This window comes from Paralichthys olivaceus, chromosome 13, assembly GCF_024713975.1.
Source record: "Paralichthys olivaceus isolate ysfri-2021 chromosome 13, ASM2471397v2, whole genome shotgun sequence".
Taxonomy (NCBI): domain Eukaryota; kingdom Metazoa; phylum Chordata; class Actinopteri; order Pleuronectiformes; family Paralichthyidae; genus Paralichthys; species Paralichthys olivaceus.
The window spans coordinates 1,202,501-1,222,144 of record NC_091105.1 but is presented as its reverse complement, the minus strand read 5'-3'; the positions used below and the strand labels follow the sequence as shown (position 1 = coordinate 1,222,144).

General features: G+C 45.4%; 1 protein-coding gene across 14 annotated transcripts in view; it reads right to left on the bottom strand.

The window, feature by feature from the left end:
* Positions 1 to 19,644, bottom strand: part of mef2d (myocyte enhancer factor 2d) — a 75,349-nt gene that overhangs the window by 10,773 nt on the left and 44,932 nt on the right. For 5 of the 14 annotated variants that reach the window (XM_069536638.1, XM_069536645.1, XM_069536644.1 and 2 more), the window contains exons 4-10: positions 18,003 to 18,140; positions 10,768 to 10,993; positions 8,422 to 8,475; positions 4,207 to 4,385; positions 3,150 to 3,179; positions 928 to 1,045; positions 370 to 529 (exon numbers count right to left, since the gene is read on the bottom strand). In XM_069536638.1, the coding sequence (XP_069392739.1) occupies positions 370 to 529; positions 928 to 1,045; positions 3,150 to 3,179; positions 4,207 to 4,385; positions 8,422 to 8,475; positions 10,768 to 10,993; positions 18,003 to 18,140 (905 nt within the window). Of the gene's footprint in view, positions 1 to 369; positions 530 to 927; positions 1,046 to 3,149; positions 3,180 to 4,206; positions 4,386 to 8,421; positions 8,476 to 10,767; positions 10,994 to 18,002; positions 18,141 to 18,277; positions 18,413 to 19,644 lie in introns of all 14 variants that reach the window. The other 9 variants (XM_069536643.1, XM_069536646.1, XM_069536651.1 and 6 more) reach the window with 5 other exon arrangements.

The window sequence follows — 19,644 nt, the reverse complement described above, 5'->3', positions numbered from 1 at the left end:
CCAAAAAAACTGACGTCACACCTTTGCTGTTATTTACGAGCTGGTCCAATAAGAAGTTTGTTCTGTTTGAGGAACTGAGCCAGGCCAAAAAAAACAACACAGCTCGCAGCCTCTCCTCCAGGAGCGATGGGACTCCAGTGGGATGGGGGGGGGGGGGGGTATATGTAGGTCACGGTGAAGATGAATCAACTGCAGCTGGGGTGATGCTTCGGCTACAGCCTCACCAAGAGAGTTTCATGTGCACGTGTTCTCGCCGGTGACAAACGGTGGAGCGGCGGTGGACGGGTGCTTTACGGTTAAAGGTTTCGACATTCTACAAATCTATCCCGTGTACGAGTTTGTAACAGGAAGGAAAATAAAGGTGCTTACACCAAGTTACTGAGCGACGCCAAGCTCAGCTGCTGCGTCTGCTGCTGCTGGGACACCGCCGGCTGCTGTTGCTGTTGCCAGGCAGCCATGTTGCCAGGCACCAGCCCCGGAGGTGTGAACGTCTGGAGCGCCGTGAGATCCGCACTCGTCAGCTGGTACTCTGAGATTGAGGGATGGAAGGGGGGGGGGGAGAGACACAGGGGAGAGAGAGAGAGAGAAGGGAGGAAGGGAGGCGCGGGGGCGGAGGGGATTGTTTTACATCATACAACTTTCTGGAGCATCAATATTAATCAGGGCTAATCCATATTAATGGAGACCTTTGAAGTGGAGTGTTTCCAGAAGCTCTCCCACAAAGAACAAAGTGAATATTCATCGTGGTTTATGGCATCAAACAGCGACGTTTTCAAGCTTTTCTACACGACTCTTAAGATTTTTCACAACTCGCAGCAGAATACTTCACATCGCTTCATGTCACTTCATCTTTTCTACTTGAGTCAGTTTCCTCGCTGACCCGATGTAAACAGGCAGATTCAGTTCTGAGCTGAGCCTTCGTCTCACCAGTGTTGTAGGCCGTCTGCATGCCGGAGAAGGGCGCTAGGAGACTGGGTGTTGCCACGGAGACCACCGGTGTGGTGAGCGACTGGGCCACCTGGGATCCGCCTAGCCGCTGAGCATTCTGGGAGGACACAGAGATGGACAGAGGAAGTTGAGTGTCGGGAGACTGGAAGTGAAAGAGGTGGTTAGTGCTGCGGTGGGTTTAAAAAATAGGGTGCAGGGGCCGTCGGGGGGGGGGGGGTGGTGTTTTACAGGGTCTACGACTAGATGAAGAACATCTGGGTATCACAATAACAGGCATCTACCCCTCCATCACCTACATCTCCTCTACATGCGGTGCAGCGGAGTTCTGACACTAATGTGACTCCATCTGAAAAGTTCGGTCGCGAAGGAAATCTTGAATTTAAAAATTCAGGGTCTGAAAAGTCTCGATGCTGAAACGTGTCTGAGAGATTCACATCCCAGCTCGTTCTCTCCTGGAACTTTGGATCTGCTCTTGTAACGTCAGAGTCGTGAGAGAAAACTTGGTGCGGTTCCACAACTTATCGCGTCTTTTTTTTCCTCCTTATAAGGAGCCGAGTGTAGGAGTTCAGGGCTTCAGCAGCAATAATGATAATAGTTAACATGTGCTTCCCACTGTGCAGCAGAGTGGATGCAGAGAACTCGTAATTACACCGGTACTACTGAAATATTTCACTCTGTGTTCAGCATGTTCTTATTTCTGGCTTAAATAAAAACTAAATTAATTATCCGTGACCTGACTGCACCCCCTGCTTTGCAACTTGAAGATTTCTCGGAAGCAAAGAAAAGAAAAATATTCCGAAGAAGAACTAAACAAACAAAATATTATTATTATTATAATTTAATGGTGACTTCACTGAGTCTGTGTGGGGCAGAGGAGGATTTATTTTAATGCACTGCGCCACAAAACGGAAGCGTTTCCGTTTGCTGCGGCGAGATCCAAGCACCTCGGTGAACTTTTCTGTGACACTCTGGGAAGTGTCTCACATCTTAAGGTGGCGTTGGCACGGCAACGCTGTCGCCGCGTGCTCGTGTGATACAGCGTCACGGTGGAAGGTGTCGTGAGAGGCAACGCTGTGCCGGAGAATCATGCTGACAGGAACACATGCATCGACAGGGGTGATGGAGACATGAGAGAGTGTGTGTGTGTGTGTGTGTGTGTGTGTGTGTGTGTGTGTGCGTGTGTGCATGTGTGTTTAAGAATGTGTTTAAGTATGTGCATAAATGTGTGCAGAGAGGTTTGTGAGGAACACAGGATGTGAGGCATGTGTTTGTTCTGAGGAATGTCTGTGTGTGTTCATGCTGAGAAATATGCATAAACACATGTCAGCATGCATGTATGAGTGCGTGCATCATGTGTGTGGGACTGAAGGGGTCAGCGTGGTCAGCGTGTCCAACGTGATTTGTCTTCACTCTGATCCTCTGAGCATCGACTCTCAGATGAAACCACACATGCACATGCTGAGCAGCGTTCACACACAGCCCAGAGTCAGCTGGTCGCTCTGGTTCCCTCTAAGCTGGACTCTAAATATACCTTCAATAACTTTATTTATTGCTTTTATTTGTGTCGCAAGAACATTTTTCTTCCACAATTATAAAGTTAAGGAGCAAAAACTGGATGTTGGGGCGGAAGTTTCTCAGATGAAACTTTGAAACAGCAGAAAACAGAAACTTTCTTCGAAGATGTGACGGCACAGTTTGGACAAACAGATTCAAATCAAATGGTTTTATATCTAAAGACGTGTCAGGAGTGCAGTGGGGGAGGGGGGGGTTCTCAGATAAGATTTGAACACACCTACGTAAACGGTGCGACACGATAGAAGTTGAAAGATCTGAACTCGAACGTCTGCGTTTGGTGTGAACGCACCATTAAGATGTGCAGAGTTACGTTATTCATCGTTTAAGCTGCAGCTCCGACACTCTGAACTGATTTAAAAGGTGAAGTCACTAAATGTAAACACTCGTCATGAAGGTAAATCTAGAGTCCAGCCTGTAAACGTGCAGTAACCAGGACAACCAGCTGCTCCGATGCTCCGAGTCTCTCCGTGCGCTCTGACGTCGTCACGGCTTTTCTTTCACTGTCGCCGCTGAGTCAACCTCTGATGGGGATGCACTTCGCTGATGGCGTCACACTCATGCTCAGTGAGACCACACAAGAGATGGACAACACACCCTCCAGGCCAAAGGTCTACAAGTCTATTCACCTCACTCACCAACTCCAGCTCTTCCTCCGTCTGCCACGGCCGGTGGAGGAGGAGTGAAAAACAGACGACAGTTACGTTACAGCGAAACATGAGCATCGTCTTCTAAAGTCCGGGGAACAAATCCTGAACCGACCGACGGACGACTAACGACTGGATCCAGATGTTGAATAGACCAACGTCTGACTTTTAAACATCTGGTTTCTTCTTTGAATTTGTGTTTTATAATTTAACTTCACTGGCGAACGAGATGCCACCTTTGTTAAAAACTACTCAACAGACTTCAACAAACCTTGGTGGGAGGACGGGACATGGGTCAAGGTCCGATATCTATGAGTGTGTGAAACGTCGTGCAGCTTGATAGAATTTAAGACGACTGCCTCGGCGGAGGTGTAAGTTTGTTCTAAGGTTAGAAATCTAAATGAACTGTTATGCAGAGACGAGCTAATCATATTCTGTCCTTCTAAAAATCAAAATCTTGGATAAATCTTAAGTTTGAGGCACTTTAGCTGCTCAGATTCTTCTCTATCATGAAATCTTCTGATTGGCCCTAAACACTGAGCCTGAGGCGTCAGGATCCTTGTGTCTGCAGCTGCTCTGTTCGTTACTGCAGCGAAGAGTCAATGAGGCGGATCCAGTGTCTATTAAAAAACCACTGACTTCTCCTCAACCTGCACAAACTCGTTGTGAATTGAAAACCTGATTCCTCCTGTTCTCTCGTGGTCGTGCGTATTTGAGACGGCATCGTGTGAGAAGTTTGACCCAGAACAACAACGCAGTCGTCGCTCAGAGATAAAAACAGAACAGTTTCTAAACAGACGTAACTAAAGATGGAGTCTGTCGAGGGCCGGTCACAGTCATGACGATGAGTTGTGTGATATTACAGCGTCTGATGCAACAGTGAATCTTCTCTGTGACTCGGACGCAGAATCTTTATCCACAAATCAAGTATCACTGATTTTGAGTTAAAGGAGAATTCTGGGAATTTAACTGGAACCAGTTTTTATAATAAAGCCTTTATAATAAAAATGACAATAATATTAATAATAATAATCCTCACCAGCTGCATGAGGCTCTTGCCGCTCTGCGAGGTGATGACCCTCAGGTCCGGCTTGCGGCTGTTTACCATCTGTGGGTTGGGCGGAGGCGGAGACTTTGCCGGGACCACTTTGCCCAGGCTGTTGCCGTTGGATACGGAGAGGAGGCCTGGGGAGGCCCTGGCGCTGATGTAGCCGTTCGCTGGAGAGAGAGAGAGAGAGAGAGAGAGAGAGAGAGAGAGAGAGAGAGAGGTTAGAGGTTGTGTACTCGTCTGTTTTGATGTTTCAGTGTCTGTTTCTACGGTGAACTCTGTCTGTAATTGCCTGAGTGTGTGTGTTTGTGTGTGTGTGTGTGTGTCTTCTTGTTAGTGAGTTGGATCGCTCTGTCGCACCACATGCTCCTCCACGTTTCTGCAGCTCAAACAGCGTTAGCTGGCCGCGCTCTGATTTTCTGCTGCTCCTTCACATCAAAACTGTGTCAGAACTATTGTACTCTCTCCCTCTCTCTCTCTCTCTCTCTCTCTCTCTCTCTCCCTCCCTCTCTCTCTCTCTACCTTTTCCTCTGTCACTTCAGTCATCTCGCCGCTTGATGAAAACAAACACAATCGTCCCTGGGACTCGTTCCATCTCACAGTGAAGAGAAAATCCTCTAACGTTAACGCTCCCTCTGCTGAGGAGGTTATGTTGTCATCGGTTTGTCTGTTAGCAGCTTCAAAAAAAAAAAAAAAAAAACACTCAACCGATTTTCTTTCTTTGAGCGGATTCGAAACACTACAGTTAGAAACTTGATTTCCTATAAGTACCTGCAGTGGGCTTCTTAGTTTTGTGTTTCAAAAACACATTTATCCAATAAAAACTTCTAATATGTTAGAATAATATACTAGAGAAGAGCATCAGGTTCTTAAAACCTGAAGTATCTTGAACAGAAGTAGTTTAACATGTTGTACTATTATTACCATCAGTTCATATCCACACTTATTAGATTTAAAGACTAATCCTGGGTTTGTTGTTGTGTGTTGCTTTGTGATGTTTCAGCTGAGCGGAGGTCGGGCTGCCGATCTGGGTGTCATGACAACAGGACTCCAGCAGACAGCAGCCTGTCCGTGTGGCTGAGGTTAAAATAAGACGTTGATTCAAACAGAGACTCAGTCACAGAGGGACAGCAGGGACTTTCCCAGCCCTGACACACACACAGACACACACACACACACACACACAGACACACACACACACACACACTACGACACACACAGGAGGCAGAGTGTGTGTGATAGCAGATAGCAGTTCTCCATGACGCCGCCTCCAGACGACAGCGGCATGTGACTCTGCTTCATCTCAGTCTCTCTCACTCTCACTCTCACACACACACACACACACACACACACACACACACACACACACACACACCAAACAAACTGGACAACAACAACAACAAGCGAACCTCTGCTATCAGCTAAGTGGGGAGGAGTGAGGAGGGGGAGAAAGTGAAAAGGGGGCTGATGGAAGGGGGGGGGTTAAGGGAGGCAGAAGGAGGGAGAGATTTGAGGGTGCAGATGGAGGGAGAGAGAGGAAGCACAAAGAAAGATCGATAGAGAGGAGATATGTTGCTCAAAAGAAAAGAACTTGAACAAACTCAATCAGCGGCGAAGAGTCTGAGGACGTTTTTCAAACCACTTCAAGTTTGAAAGTTTTGAGTTTAAAACCTCACCTGACGTTCACGTACACACGTCATGTGGTGTGAACAGGAAGTAGATTGTCTAATCTGCAGTTTGTTGCTTAGTTACAGAAAATACTAACGAACGAGGAACAGCGATGGTGAGAATTAAGAGCGACGACGAGTCATGTGACTGACAAGAACCAATCAGGAAGAGAACGTGGGCGTCTGCGTTTAAGAAAAATCTCAGTTTCTGTTCGTCCAAAATAAAACTCAACCCAGAGTCATCAAACTAAAAGGAGTTTAAGTCTCAGAGCCTGAGTCACACACACGTGTCTCTGACTTTATTTATACATGTTGACTGTTGGTTTGTGCCCTTTGCATGTGTAAATGTGTGAGTACCTCCAGTGTGTGTGTGTGTGTGTGTGTGATGTCTCCTATTACGCGAGGCTGGGCGTGGGAATGTGTGGAATGCCGGGTGACGTCAATGGTGACATTCCCGGAGCCCTGAGTCCCTGGACAACAGCTGAGAACGACAGATCCAAGGGAGGAGGAGGACATGGAGCGAGGGAGAGAGGGAGAGAACAGGCGAGGGCAGCAGAGGGGAGAAGATGGGAGGAAAAGTTTGAAAATGGAAAGGAACGAGTGAGGAGAGGAGAGCCGAGGAGGGGAAGGGATGAAGTGTAACCGCTGGCGAGGTGGGAAACGATAAGAATAAAAGATGTGGAAAAACAGAGGAGAAGAGGGTGAGAAGAAAGAAAGGGAAGAGAAAGGCTTGGGCGTGCAAAGCTGAGGAGAACAGGAGCTGAACTGCTTCAGATGACAATAATCATTAAAAAGTGCTCGTTACTGCGCTCGGGAACTTAACTCCTGTGTTCGGTGAAAAGTTTAAATGTGGAGCAGATGAATCACTTTGCAGCCAAACTGTCTTTACCCACAGGGGGAGACGTTACTGTGTTCTTTTAAAAACACATCTGTGGTGATAGAAGCAGCAAAATAAACAGTATGACTCTGAGGAAGAGGAGCACACGCTAAATGTTATGGAGAGAACCTCTACAGATCTATTTGTAATTCATCAGAGCAGAGTCACACCGTGAAAAGCAACAGCAGCTTCAAGTGTAAACTGGCGAGGGACTTTGTGACCGTTTGAAAAAAACCAAACTCGTCAAAACATCATTAACGTGAGATTTGTCGTTTCCTTCGTGAGCGACAGAATCAACACAGAGCGGAGCCAAGAAACTCTTCCTGAGCTCTGAACTCAATTATTAACTGTTCTGTGATTAAATACTTCAATAATGTTGGTTTTTATATTTATTAAAAAGAAAATCTACATTTACGGGTTGTACGTGGATCATAGAACAGAATTTACAAACCCTTCAGGCAAAACTTAGGGCAGAAATCTGACTTAATTTATATTCACTTCTCATATTCAATACGTTTTTTTATTAAGAGAATGAAAGAGTCAAAAAAAAACCCCCTTTGACCGTATCTGTTACTTCGGGCCCGGCTGCCGCTATCTGTCCCGGACTAATGGGATTTAAAGAGAAGCTCTGGCCAGCGTCAAAGTCACCTCTGAGGAGAGACCTGTGCCAAGACGAGGGACAGTTGGAGGGGGCGGGGCCTTAGATTATTCCTGAGAGGAGACGAGGGGGAACAGCTGAGAGCGACGGGCGACAGGGGTGGGGGATGGGGGGGGGGCTGACGGACATTTGGTTCCTGATGCTGCTGTTGTTTATGAGCTGGTTCAGGATCAGAGTGAACACGTCTGAGTCTTTGTTTCTGTGTAACTCAAATACACAAACACATCGACCGGCCGATCAAAACCTTTGTACACAAAGTTGTTTGTTGTAACTTGATGTATTTTCTTTTAGTTGTTGTTGTTGTGTTGTGATTTGCACTTCAGGGCCACCGTAGTTTTCTGGGATCAGACAAGTTTTTTTTCCTGATGACGGACGACGAATCTAAACTAATCAAAAGAGTCTGTGGAGCTGGTTTTATTTTAATTTCTTTATATAATAACATGAATTCAGTTTCTCTTCATATTCAATCAAACAGATTAAATCTTCATCTGAGTTTCTGTCGTTGACCAGATCCCAGAAACAAACCTGCTCAGGTTCAGAGGCTCGGACTGAGTCTGTGACACTGAGCGACTCGAAGCTCTGGAAACAACAGTAACACACAAAACAGCTGAGAGTTCCTCTGTTCCGTCTCTTCTCCAACTCTCTCACAACCTGAAACCCTGAAACTCGTTCTGGTCTCTGGACTGTTTACAAGCAGCTTGTTCTGTGACCATCAGCTGTCGTCAGCCAACAGGTGTTTTCATGCTTGTGTGTGTGTGTGTGTGTGTGTGTGTGTGTGGGTGACACAACATATCCTGTAAACCTCAGTCTGCTGAACGTCAGGTTTAAATATCATTTACTTTTAAAAGTCCAGAGAAAATACTGAAAGCAGAGAACAGCAGGGACGCAGGTATGTGTGTGTGTGTGTGTGTGTGTGTGTGTGTGTGTGTGTGTGTGTGTGTGTGTGTGTGTGTGTGGTTTCCTCAGAAAAATGTGAAGAACGAGAAACGAGCAGATCTACTTACGGACTGGACTCGGGCACGCTCCGTTTGAGTTCCCCAGATCTCCTAACAGAGCCCCTGGAACACAGAGATCATTAGACGTCACGACACGAACAACATTTCATAACACAAACTTTATCTGAACAACTTTTATCTTCACTAACGTCATTAAAGGGAAACTTCAGCCTGTGAAGCACCGGACATGTAAATCTCTAAGAGTCGGTTTCACCACTTCTCAAAAAAAAACAACTCATCACACTTCTTTTAAATTGTGGGAATAAAAACTGATGTTCACCCCGAATGATCATCTTCATGTTTACAGCCTGTTTGAGGAAACCCCCAGAAATCATCACCCTCGGCTCCAGGAGGCGTTCTAGCCTCTTTCAGCTCATTGTTTTTTAAAGTGAGGAAATATTCGTGTCTATTCTTCAGTTCGCCACAGGAATGACTCAGATCGAATCATCTCATATATTATGTGTCTTTTCCTAATGTGATCGTGTGATTCCAGCTTGTTCTGCTGACAAAGAGAAATCAATCAATTATTACAGGCTTGAAAAATGTCGGGAGATGAATGTGCTCGGTCTCTGCACAGCGCAGTGTGTTTGTATGTTTTCTAAACTCGGGGTCGTTAGGGGCGACTGAAAAATATCTGGCTGTGTCGACGCATTGGAAAAACACCATGAACCCAATGCGTCTCTGGCAACGTGGGATGCATCTCTGCTCCGCTGCTGCGTGAAGCCCTCTTCCCTCGGCATGTTATGAAAGATGCTGTAATGCATTTGTTGCGCGTTACATCACCTAATTCTGACTTACAATGAGATTATGCTGCTCGGAACAAAGCTTGATAAGTAACCTTGTCTGAGACGCAAAAATTGGGACACAAATCCTTTTAGTCGGAGGGCGGAGGATCGGTTTGCCACACAGACGCAGCAGCGGCCTCAGATTTCTGTCTTCGTTAGGTCGTGAGCTCTGATCAGAGGTGAACACTCACTTCTCAGGTTGTTTTGCTTTTCAGAAAATCCTCCATAAAACACAGTCGTCACATAAACGGGGCGGAAAAATAACTGTATTGAAATAGCTTCATCTCCATGACAACAGTGAATATGAGCTCAGGGGATTAAAGGTATGAGAGACGTTCAGAAATTCACACCTTGACGTGTGAGGAAGAAGAACAAGACGTCGGGTCTTGATTAAAACAAACCGATATGAGTCAGTCACAGACACGTGGGCGTCTGCGTTCATGTTTGCTGACATGAAAACTTTTATTGTACAAGATTTGACATTTTATGTAAAAGAAATGTGTTTATTTTCTTAATTCAAGTATTATACTTGTGTTTTCTTTCTACTTATAGTTATTTATTAGAGAGTTTAAGTGGAAAATATCAAACCTGAGTTTTTGAGAATTCGATAACGACATATTTGGATCAACAACACGAGATAAAGTGCGTTGGCTCAAGTTTCAACAGAGATCGGTTTAACATGTCTTTGTGTGTCCAGTTTACAGCTCGTTGAGTTCAGTCACATGGTGAAAGTCCCAACTGATGATTTGATGAAAGTTTAACAGACGACCGTAATGTGCAGGAATAAGAGAGTTCAAAATCTGCTCACATTTAACAGACTATCACAGAAAAACACAGAAATGAACAATTTACATTTATATTGAATCTACTTATAACAGAATTCTGCAATTTTATCAAAACTAATTTATTTAATTTTATTACAAACTATTGTAGGAGCCTCTTGTGCGCACAAGATGTCAAGTTATTCACACACAATAAATTATTTAGATAATTTACCAAGATTATTGCTGCTCACAAAAACTATAAAAGCAACTTACACTGGTGGTTTTCAAAGCATGAGCCAATTATATCTTTACTATACAGATAATAACTTGTTCCCATGATGTAATTATCTTCTGCAAACAACTTATTTATGTTGAGCGCACAAGAGAGAAAATATCACGTCTGCTTTTAGTGATTCTCAGGTTGAATCTTGGCCTGAAGCTGCGTCAGAGGAGGGAGAGAACATCTCTGGAGGACGATTAAAGTGAGGAACGATTAAAGTGAGGAACGATTAAAGTGAGGAACGATTAAGGCAGGCTTGAAAAAGAAAAGACCGTCACATTTTTAAATTTGAACAGAAACCCAAGTTCCTTTATCTTTTAATTTTTGCCGTCTCTGCACAAAACAAACCTTAAATTGTTGTTAATATTTACAGAAATGTTAAAATCATCAGTGGCTAAAAATTGAAAAGATTTTTTCAAGGACAAAAACAAAATTCCCTGAAGTTTGAAGCTGCAAATAGAAAATCAATAATAAACGGAACAACAAGCAGCTGAGGAACTGAAACTTCACGTCTGTGCTCTCTTACCTGCGCTGGCAGGTCGCTGTGGCAACCCCGGCGACACGGTGTTCCTCTGCAGAGCCGGTTGCTGCGGTGACAGGAGGCGGGGGTCTGTGAGGGTGGAGGTGACGAAGGAGGTGGTGGTGACCAGGGCGCCGCCGGGGTTGTTGCTGAACTGGAGGGCCGCCGCTGCGTTCTGATTGGACACTGGCACGGTGACTGGCATGGAGAAGGTGGGCTGTGGGACGGTAGACTGGTGGAGAGACAGGGAAGGGGGGGGGGGGGGCTTAGAGTGTGTTGAGTGAATGTTTAACCTGACTGACAAACACACACACACACACTCACACACACTCACACACACTCACACTCACACTCAACTAAAACAACCAATCACAACAAGAAGAGTTTTTCCAAAACCAGATTTTGTTAAATAGTTTTTCGTAACAGTCGCTGGATGCTTCCTGTTACTCACCATTACTACACATCGCAGGTTCTCAGTTTGATTTACAACTCTCCAGGCAGTGACGGGGTTTTTAACTCGCGTCATTAGAACCAAACCCAAATGAGTTGAGATCAGTGGTGATTCATTTGTCACCCTCCGTTTCTCATCAGGGCAGGAAATCAATCTCCGAGTGTCGGACGTGACACGTCTCTGTGATTTGTTTTCAGATGCATGAAACATGAAAACACTTTGAAACAGGTCGTTCGTGATGGAAGCATTTTGTTCAGAATGTACATTTTGGAAGGTTTTGGAAAAGAAACTCTTCAAAAAACACAAACAACGAATCTCTCTCTCACACACACACACACACACACACACACACACACACACACACACACACACAGTCGCTCAGTTGTAGCATGCAGGGTGACTTGGTGGAAAGCTGTGTCGCCTCTCACACCTCATGCCAGGTTAAAACAGCAGCAGGTTATTGGTGACGTTTCAAAGCGAGCGTGTCACATTCTAGCTGTACCCCCCCCCCCCACACACACACACACACTGTCACACGTTCGTCACCGGGAACAAAAATCTCCATCGTCTAACTAACTTCCCCCCGGGGGTTTGAGTGCCTGTCTAGAAAGTTTTTAAAGGCCGACCTCATTATCTGAGCGGACCTATGAAGGTGGACCTCCAGACGCACCGGGAAAATAAATACAAATAAAAAAAATCAAGGGCATGAACTCGGGTTGTCCAGCCCTCCGACCCATTTCACCCTGTTCCAGTCTGGAAACAGGACTTCTATATATAGAATATGGGCCAGGGCTGAACTGTGCTGCACTGAAACTGCCTGGGACCCAGTTTCACACAGAGGAGGACAAGGACACCTCCCTGTCCTTGATCTCTGCCTCGTGGACTGAAACCAGTGAGACTGAAGCTGAAGTCGTGAAGTCTCTGCGAATGATTCATTTCAATGACTCTGATCAAATTTATTGTGTGACAGTCGTTGTGAGTAAAGATGGACAACGTGTCTCCACCTCCTCAAATATCCAAGAAGTCAATCACGACGTCTCAGCACATTTTTATCAAACTAATTCAAACCAAACTGATCAGAAACACCTGAACAAACATCAGTGAGATGAGAACGGATAGAAACCATCTTTGAATGTTTGGTTCATGTCCCATCTGTTAACAAGGAGGAGGAGGAGGAGGAGGGATTTGATCAGGATGTTCTGGCTTCACTTTTGAGGAGCTGTCATGTCGTCCATCTTTATTCACAGTCTATGAAAAACTGTGAACACGGAAAACTACATTTTTGAATAAAGTGAAAACTGTTTAATGACAATATGAACTTGTCTCTGGTTTCGGACATTCTGGTCGATGGTTCGATCCCCGGCTCGTCCAGTCTGCTCCGCACGCTTTGTGTGAATGGATGAAAGTGTCTCAGGTCTGTTTATGAAGGCAGCTCAACATTACAGGTTTTTATAATCATCAAAGATGAATTATCTCAACAAACGATAATTAATTAGGATTGTGAGAAATCGATGGCAGAGATCTGCTTTGAGTTTTTGAGTTATCCTAACTTCTTCTTTTTACAGTGAACGTTCATATCTGGACGAGTTCTTCTTTCATTTCCGGGGTCTGTTCATGTGAGTTTCTAATTTTTACAGAAATAACTACAGGAAACATAATAATTCTTCTTCTTTAAATCAAAGCCGCAGAGAGAGGAAGGTGCATCTGTCCCTGAGACGTCCCGTCACTGTGAAGGGGACGTCTTCCATGACGGAGCTGTAAGGGGGGAAGATAGCAGCTAACAGCTAACAGCACTGCACCACTGCACACCTGCCAAGCAAAGGGCAAAGGGGGGGGGGGGGGGATGGCGTGGATAAATGGAGGGGTGGATGGGAGGGGGTGAGGGTTTAGTGCAGAGAGGGGATGGAGGTGTGTAAACACGGAGCATACAGCACCACAGGGATTCAACCTCACAAGGGCTCAGGGGGTAAAGTGGGTTTCTCTGCAGCCTGACACATTTAGCTTGTATGGAGAGAGGCTGCGTCTCTGCCGGAGGACGAGATGTGAGGAGACGCCCGACCGACTTCGAGACAAACTTCTGTCCCGCAAACGATTTAAGACTTTTGATTCAAAGAGGTTCTGTTTTCACCGCGGTCCATTCGTGGGATTGTGATCGAGATTCCACAATCGAACGCATCACCACGAACACGTTTGGAAAAATGTGGGTGTGGAACCGACTTATTACATTTTGGTGCACGTCCAGGAATTTCACATTTTTTAACATGTGAGCTGAAGTGTTTTTTAATTTTCACCTGTTTTCAACCTTGTTCAATCTACGTATTTAGTTGACTTATAACTTATTAACTCAACTTTCTTCGGTCTGATCATAATTTGTTCTCGGCCACTTCTCCACTCGGCCTCCATGATGGCGCCAGCCTCTGGTAGCCAGGAGACTTGGTGACATGAGCACAGACCCTCTTCACTTTGTAAATATGAATTTTAAATTTGTCCTCACCCTGCTCCGCACCGAGCTCCGCCGAGCATTAATCCGTGTCTCTGGCAAATTACACGTGAATTTACATCCACCCACTTCAACTCCATTCATCACATCGCTGCTAATAGCGGACAGGAGGGTTAATTGGCCGCCGGCCGTCATCTTGCTGATTTAACGCAGCGGAGAAATGAAATAAATAAGAAGCTGTTAGGTAAATAATTGACTGGGACTTTTACCGGAGGCTGGTGTGAGGGAGCTCAAGGCCTCTTCTGTGTGATGAGGGGAGAGAACACTAACCTGCTCCCCCTCGGAGGAGCCGCTCAACAAGGTTGTGTTTCCTGGATGCAAAGGTAAATCAGAATGAATTAAACTCATGGCCTACTTTCTCTTCTCTCTCCCTCTTGTCCTCAAAGCCTTTGAAAGCAACTTTGCTTTTCTAACTTGAGGTTTGTCGCATCCTACTTGTCAGCGGCGCTGGAGCCGAGGAGACGTGAGCGCGACCTTTAGCTGTTACAGCAGTTGACCAGTCAAAGTGTTTTCAGTTCTTCATCCCTGATATTTGAATAAAGATGAAGGAAGTTAACTCTCGTCACCTGCGTTGAGAAGGTTTAATTCAAATGAGGGCGGTTTTATCTGCAGCTCCAAACACATAATTAACAGGGATTTTTATATTTCTGACGCATTTCGTGGTGTGAAATTACAAAATGTGTTTTGAGCACACTGCAGGGGCGGAGGGGTCGCCGGCACATAAACGAGACGCCAGAGAGAATCAGCTCTGCAAATTATCATATCACAGTCGAGGTCGTTAATGTTTACTGATGAAAACATATTTATATACGACTTCTCCAGAAATATTTAACACAGAGCGTCTACTCCTGTAAATGATATTTATTCAGTTCTGCCTGTTACCGCTGGGTCATAATGTCAAATGACTTATTGTGTTTGAAATAAAAAATAAAGTTTTGCATGAATAATGACTGTAAATCACTTGATGATGATCTAATACATGAATATGTCAAAATCTATGATTTTAAAAAGGTAATGCTGATTATAAAATTAAATCTGAATCAAAAAAGGAAATTTCTAAGATTAAATTATTTTAATTGATTGTTTTTAGCTATTAATGTTTATTTTCATCGTTATTTAATGATGTTGTATTATTTTATCTGTTGTCTGACATAACTTTGTTTTTTATAAATTATTATTAAAATTGAATTAAATTATGTTTTATTTTCATCCATCTCAATGTTTACGACTGTTTAAAATTATTATTTTATTTATCAGTCAAGTATTTTTTTAAGTAAGTAAATTGACCAGTTTTAAAATATAAAGATAAAATGCAGGAATTGATTATTGAGCCACAATTCTGAAAACTGAATCAGAAGTAATTGAACTGCTAAAGCATTTTGTGGTAACAGCTTGTTTTATCCCCACATTCATAATGAGCCTCGACAGGAGACGTGCTCGGCTCGCTGTTCGAGGCCGCGCTGCAGGTCGCCGTTAGAGGAGGAAAATCTATTTCTCTTCTAATTTCCCAAAGCAAAATGTCAGAGCCGGAGCCGGATCAAACCAGAGACCCTGCGGTAAAGACAGTAAAAGGAAATCTCTCTTTCTGCTCGCCTGCCACGGTGCCAGTGTAAGAGGAACTGATCCGTGTCCCGCCCGTCCTCCCTCGCCACTCTCTCCCTACCTCAGGAGGTATTTTAGTACAAGTGGGATTAAGCTTGTATATCCCGGCCCCTCGCTGTCATGCTGGGGATTATGATGCTGCGGGGAGGAGTGGTGGGTGGTGCTGTATGCTTCTGTTTGCTGGAGCCCTGTGAAAGGTGTGCTGGGCAAACAAGGCAGGCAGGCGGCCGGGCGGGCTGAGAGACTGAGGGGCAGTTGTGGCGATGGTGGGTGGGTGGGCGGATAACGCTACCCGCTGGCGGCGTTCGGCCGGCATCCAATTGACGAGCGCCAAGAGCCCGGGCTCTCCAGGGGTGGGAGATTGAATTCTATTCTTCCTCAGCTTCTTTCTCTGGGCAAAGCTTTTAAGAGCCGTTTCAGCTCGGAGCGCTGATCGAGTCAAACTCAGGAGGAGGAGAAGTCACCGAGCTGATTACAGCCAAACGTCTGACGCTACCGTGCATGTGAGACGTGAGCAAGTTCTTCCTGATGACAAATCATTGAAAAGAATAATTTTCTTTTAATTTACTTTGAGATAATTTCTATTACCTAATTTCTTTTATTTGCTCGCACAGTGAAGGAGACAGGAAACTGTAAGAGGCGAGGATGTGACCTGAGCTCTAATCCTTCCTCCTCCGTCATGTGGAAACTACACTTTGATTGATTCGAGTTTCTTCTCATTTTAAATGGCCTTTTCAAACTAAAACGATCTCTGTCCACACAAGCGTTTTTGGCTCTATGTCCCTTTTAGTCCATAACAACGCTCCTGAAAACACACATGCACTGGGCGTGCACGTGCAGGTGGGAACAGGAAGCATCCGGTTGTTAGCTTAAATGCAGTGCTGCAGTTCTCAAACTACAAACTACAGATAAGTTATGATGCGTTTTAAAATGAAAGCATGGTCGTGTGGATGAAGCCTCAGGAATACCTCCACAATAAATCAGACCGAAGTAACTGACACATGCAACTGACAACAGAGCTGTGGCTCCGCCTCCCCTTGTCATTTCAGGGCAGAGACATCTTTTTAAAAACGACTCTGAGAAAGATCTTTAAAGATCCTGCAGCTCGTTCAGAACTTGTTCGTCGTCGTTGTTGAAGAATCAAATGCAGCTTTGATTTAAAATCTCATTTTCTGACTGTGTAACCAGATTACGGTGATAACGGGACATCTGACAGTTCAAATAACTTGTCCATGAAGGTAGAACACCACATGTTAAGATGTCGGATGTAGCTCTGTCTCACTCTCCACCAGCGCCTCAACGTGACCGTCCCCTCCCATGTGACCAATCGGAGGAGCCGGCAGGCTGTAAATTGAGCGCTACTCATTAAAGTGACATTAATGGCGTTATTGAGCGCAGAGGAAAAAAAATAAATCACAGAGAAATTGGCACGAGAGCGAAGCAGTGAGGAGGCAGAAGCTGGATAATGATGTCGGGAGCACATCCAATCAGAGCAGGCGACGCGGGGACAGAGGCGACCTCAGTGTTTCCGTGGACGACGGCTGCTGAGCGGCTGCGCGAGCGTCAGCGGTGCAGGAGGTCGGGACTCGGCCCGGCCTCACACAGCTCGTCTTCGGCTGCACACTTGTTTCCTCAGTGTTGCCAAGTGTTACACAATTGGCACTTTCAGCCGAACAATCCGAGCGCTCAAAGGCACGCTGCAAATGTGTTGATTATTACCATAAAGCACGATTTCCCTTTGCAATTTCAGTTGCTATGCCAACTTTTGTGAAAACTAGGGACCTACTTAGCGCTCCCCTCCCTCTGTTGTTTATTCTTGTACATTAGTGAACTTGCAGAGGCATCAGAAACCGTGTATTAAAGCTGTAATACTCCTGAGGACGCTTTTTACTGTGATGACTGGAACATGAATAATCACAGTGAAGGTCTTTTGCTGCCTTTTCTAACGACTTCTTACTCACACAAAGTTAAACGTCTGCAGGACTGCAAAGAATCGATATTTACTTCTATTTGGAATTTGAAAGTCTGTAATTTCTCTTATTAAAACTTGATATGAGATCTGCCAGGAAAGGATGATTAAGTTAAATTATATAAAATGGTTTTCAGTGACGCTGTGATGATTTATTGATTTAATCACGAGGGGAAGATGAGTTTGATATATTTTAAGTTTTATAGGATGGTAACCTGTCAAACAACTCTCTCTGTCCACACAAGCGTTTTGGCCCAGTCCACATTAACACGCCAGAAAACACACGTCACGTGACCACTCACGTGCACAGGGCATGCACGCGCAGGTGTAAACAGGAAACACTGGAGTAACATCTGGTCTCCTCCATGTTAACTGGTCTTTTTGTTTGCCTTAGTAAAAACTAATAAAATGAGAAAATGGTTGGGCAGAGTGATTGATAACGAAGTTTGCCCTCACGTCAGTCAGCTCGACCGCTCCGCCCTACCTGCTGCTCAGTGACACACCGTCAGAGGGGGTTGTGGGTAGTGATATGATTGCTGGGGGTAGGGGGTGAAGTGGAGGAGGTGAAGGGGTGAGGGATAGTGAAGGCGAGTGCTCTGTGAGTAGTCAAGCCACCATCCGCCAGCCGGGAAACCTCCGGCGGTCTGGTCGGCGGCAGCAGCGGGGGCGCCAACATGAGGAGGGTGGGGGGCGGAGTTACACAGAGGGGGGGTACTCACTGACAGCCTATAGTTCTGCATCATTTTATCAAACTCCTCGTCAATTTTTTTGTATTTCTCCTCAGTGCGGGGGGTGAGGGAGAAGGGCTCCTCGGGGTCTGGGCTCTCAGAGTCCCGGTGCTCTTTCTTGTTCAGAGCCTTCGATCCCCAAACAAAAGAAGAAGAAGAAGAAGGAGGAGGAGGAGGACAGGGCAGAAAGAGAGAGAGAGATAGAGAAGAGAAGAAGAGGAGAAAGGGTGGGTTAGATAAGGTGACAAAAGTGTGATGGTACTCACGCCGTAGCGTTTGAAGAGGCTGTCCAGGTCCTCAGTCTTGCGGTACTTGTCTTCATTTAACGGGCTTTGGTCGATGGAGTCGTCTCCGTCGGGCTCGGGGCTGTTGCAGCCGTTAAAGCCTTTCTTTCGCAACGTCTGAAGCGGTCAGAGAAGGGTAGAGGAGAAGGAGGAGGCACATTTACATTTCATTTCTCATGCACATTTTGGGATCACCACTTTGATTTGTGAGACACACTTTGTGAAAGCTGGATTCCACCGTACATGCCGACTCCTACGCCGGTTCACGGCAGCAGTAAATGTGCGGTGGAAGAGTTTGACCCCGGTGATGACACAGCGTACATGAAGTTTACAGAAAACACATTCTCCGTCTCTGATAATTCTCAATCGATTGGTGAGGTCAGCGTTCGCACCCACGTGAAAGCAAGATATTACCACCTCAGCTGCTCCGGAGGTCACGGATTAAGAGGCTGCAGGAGCTGCAAGACTCCGCTTCCAATCGGAGAAAGCTTTTAAATCAAAAGTGGCCCGAGAACAACGAGCAGCAGCGTCTGTACCCGGTGCACAGGATGTGTTGTAGCTGCCGGTGGCACTTTTACACGGCGAGGACGTATAAACCTGCGCCGCGTGTCAGGAAACACACTGAGGAGTCGCACCTCTGCACACAGCGGCTAATCAACAGTGTTGCTAAATGGTGCTGGAGCTTTGCAGCGAGGAAAGTGGTTGAGCGAAGCAAAAGGGTAAAGGGTGAGTTGGTGTTGGTGCTGCGGCTAACGCTAGTCAGGATGTGTCAGTGTTCGCACGATGTGGACAGGGCGAGAAAGAGCGAGGGATGGGGGTGAGGGAGAGAGAGAGAGAGAGAGAGAGAGAGAGAGAGAGAGAGAGAGAGAGAGAGAGAGGCTCTTCTTTTGAGAGGATTCTGCTAAACAAGATTTGCCTTTAAGTAGCTTTGCCTGGTGGATCCTTGACCACACAGCCGAGCAGATAGATCCTCGCAGCAAAATGGATCTTAAACTGAAGCTGGAGAGCAAAATACAAGCTTTAGGCCCGAGTGATGCAAGGAGAAGAAAATCCCTCGCCTGGAAATCTATCAGCAAAAATAAAATAAACTGTAGTTCACAGCAAAAAAAAAAAAGAAGAAATCTCCAACGTTGTTAACTTGAAATATAAAAACAAATCTGCAGGTTCAGTGGAGGAACATTACATCCTGTCTCCGAAAGACGTCCTCAACACTTGGATCAGTGAGTTTATGATGATAATATCACTGAGGCTTTAAAGGGTCACACGAGGGATTTTACATATTTAACTTCATTCACTACAAAATGGTGTTGGACACTTTGATCCATTATGATTTTATAGAGTTTCTAAAT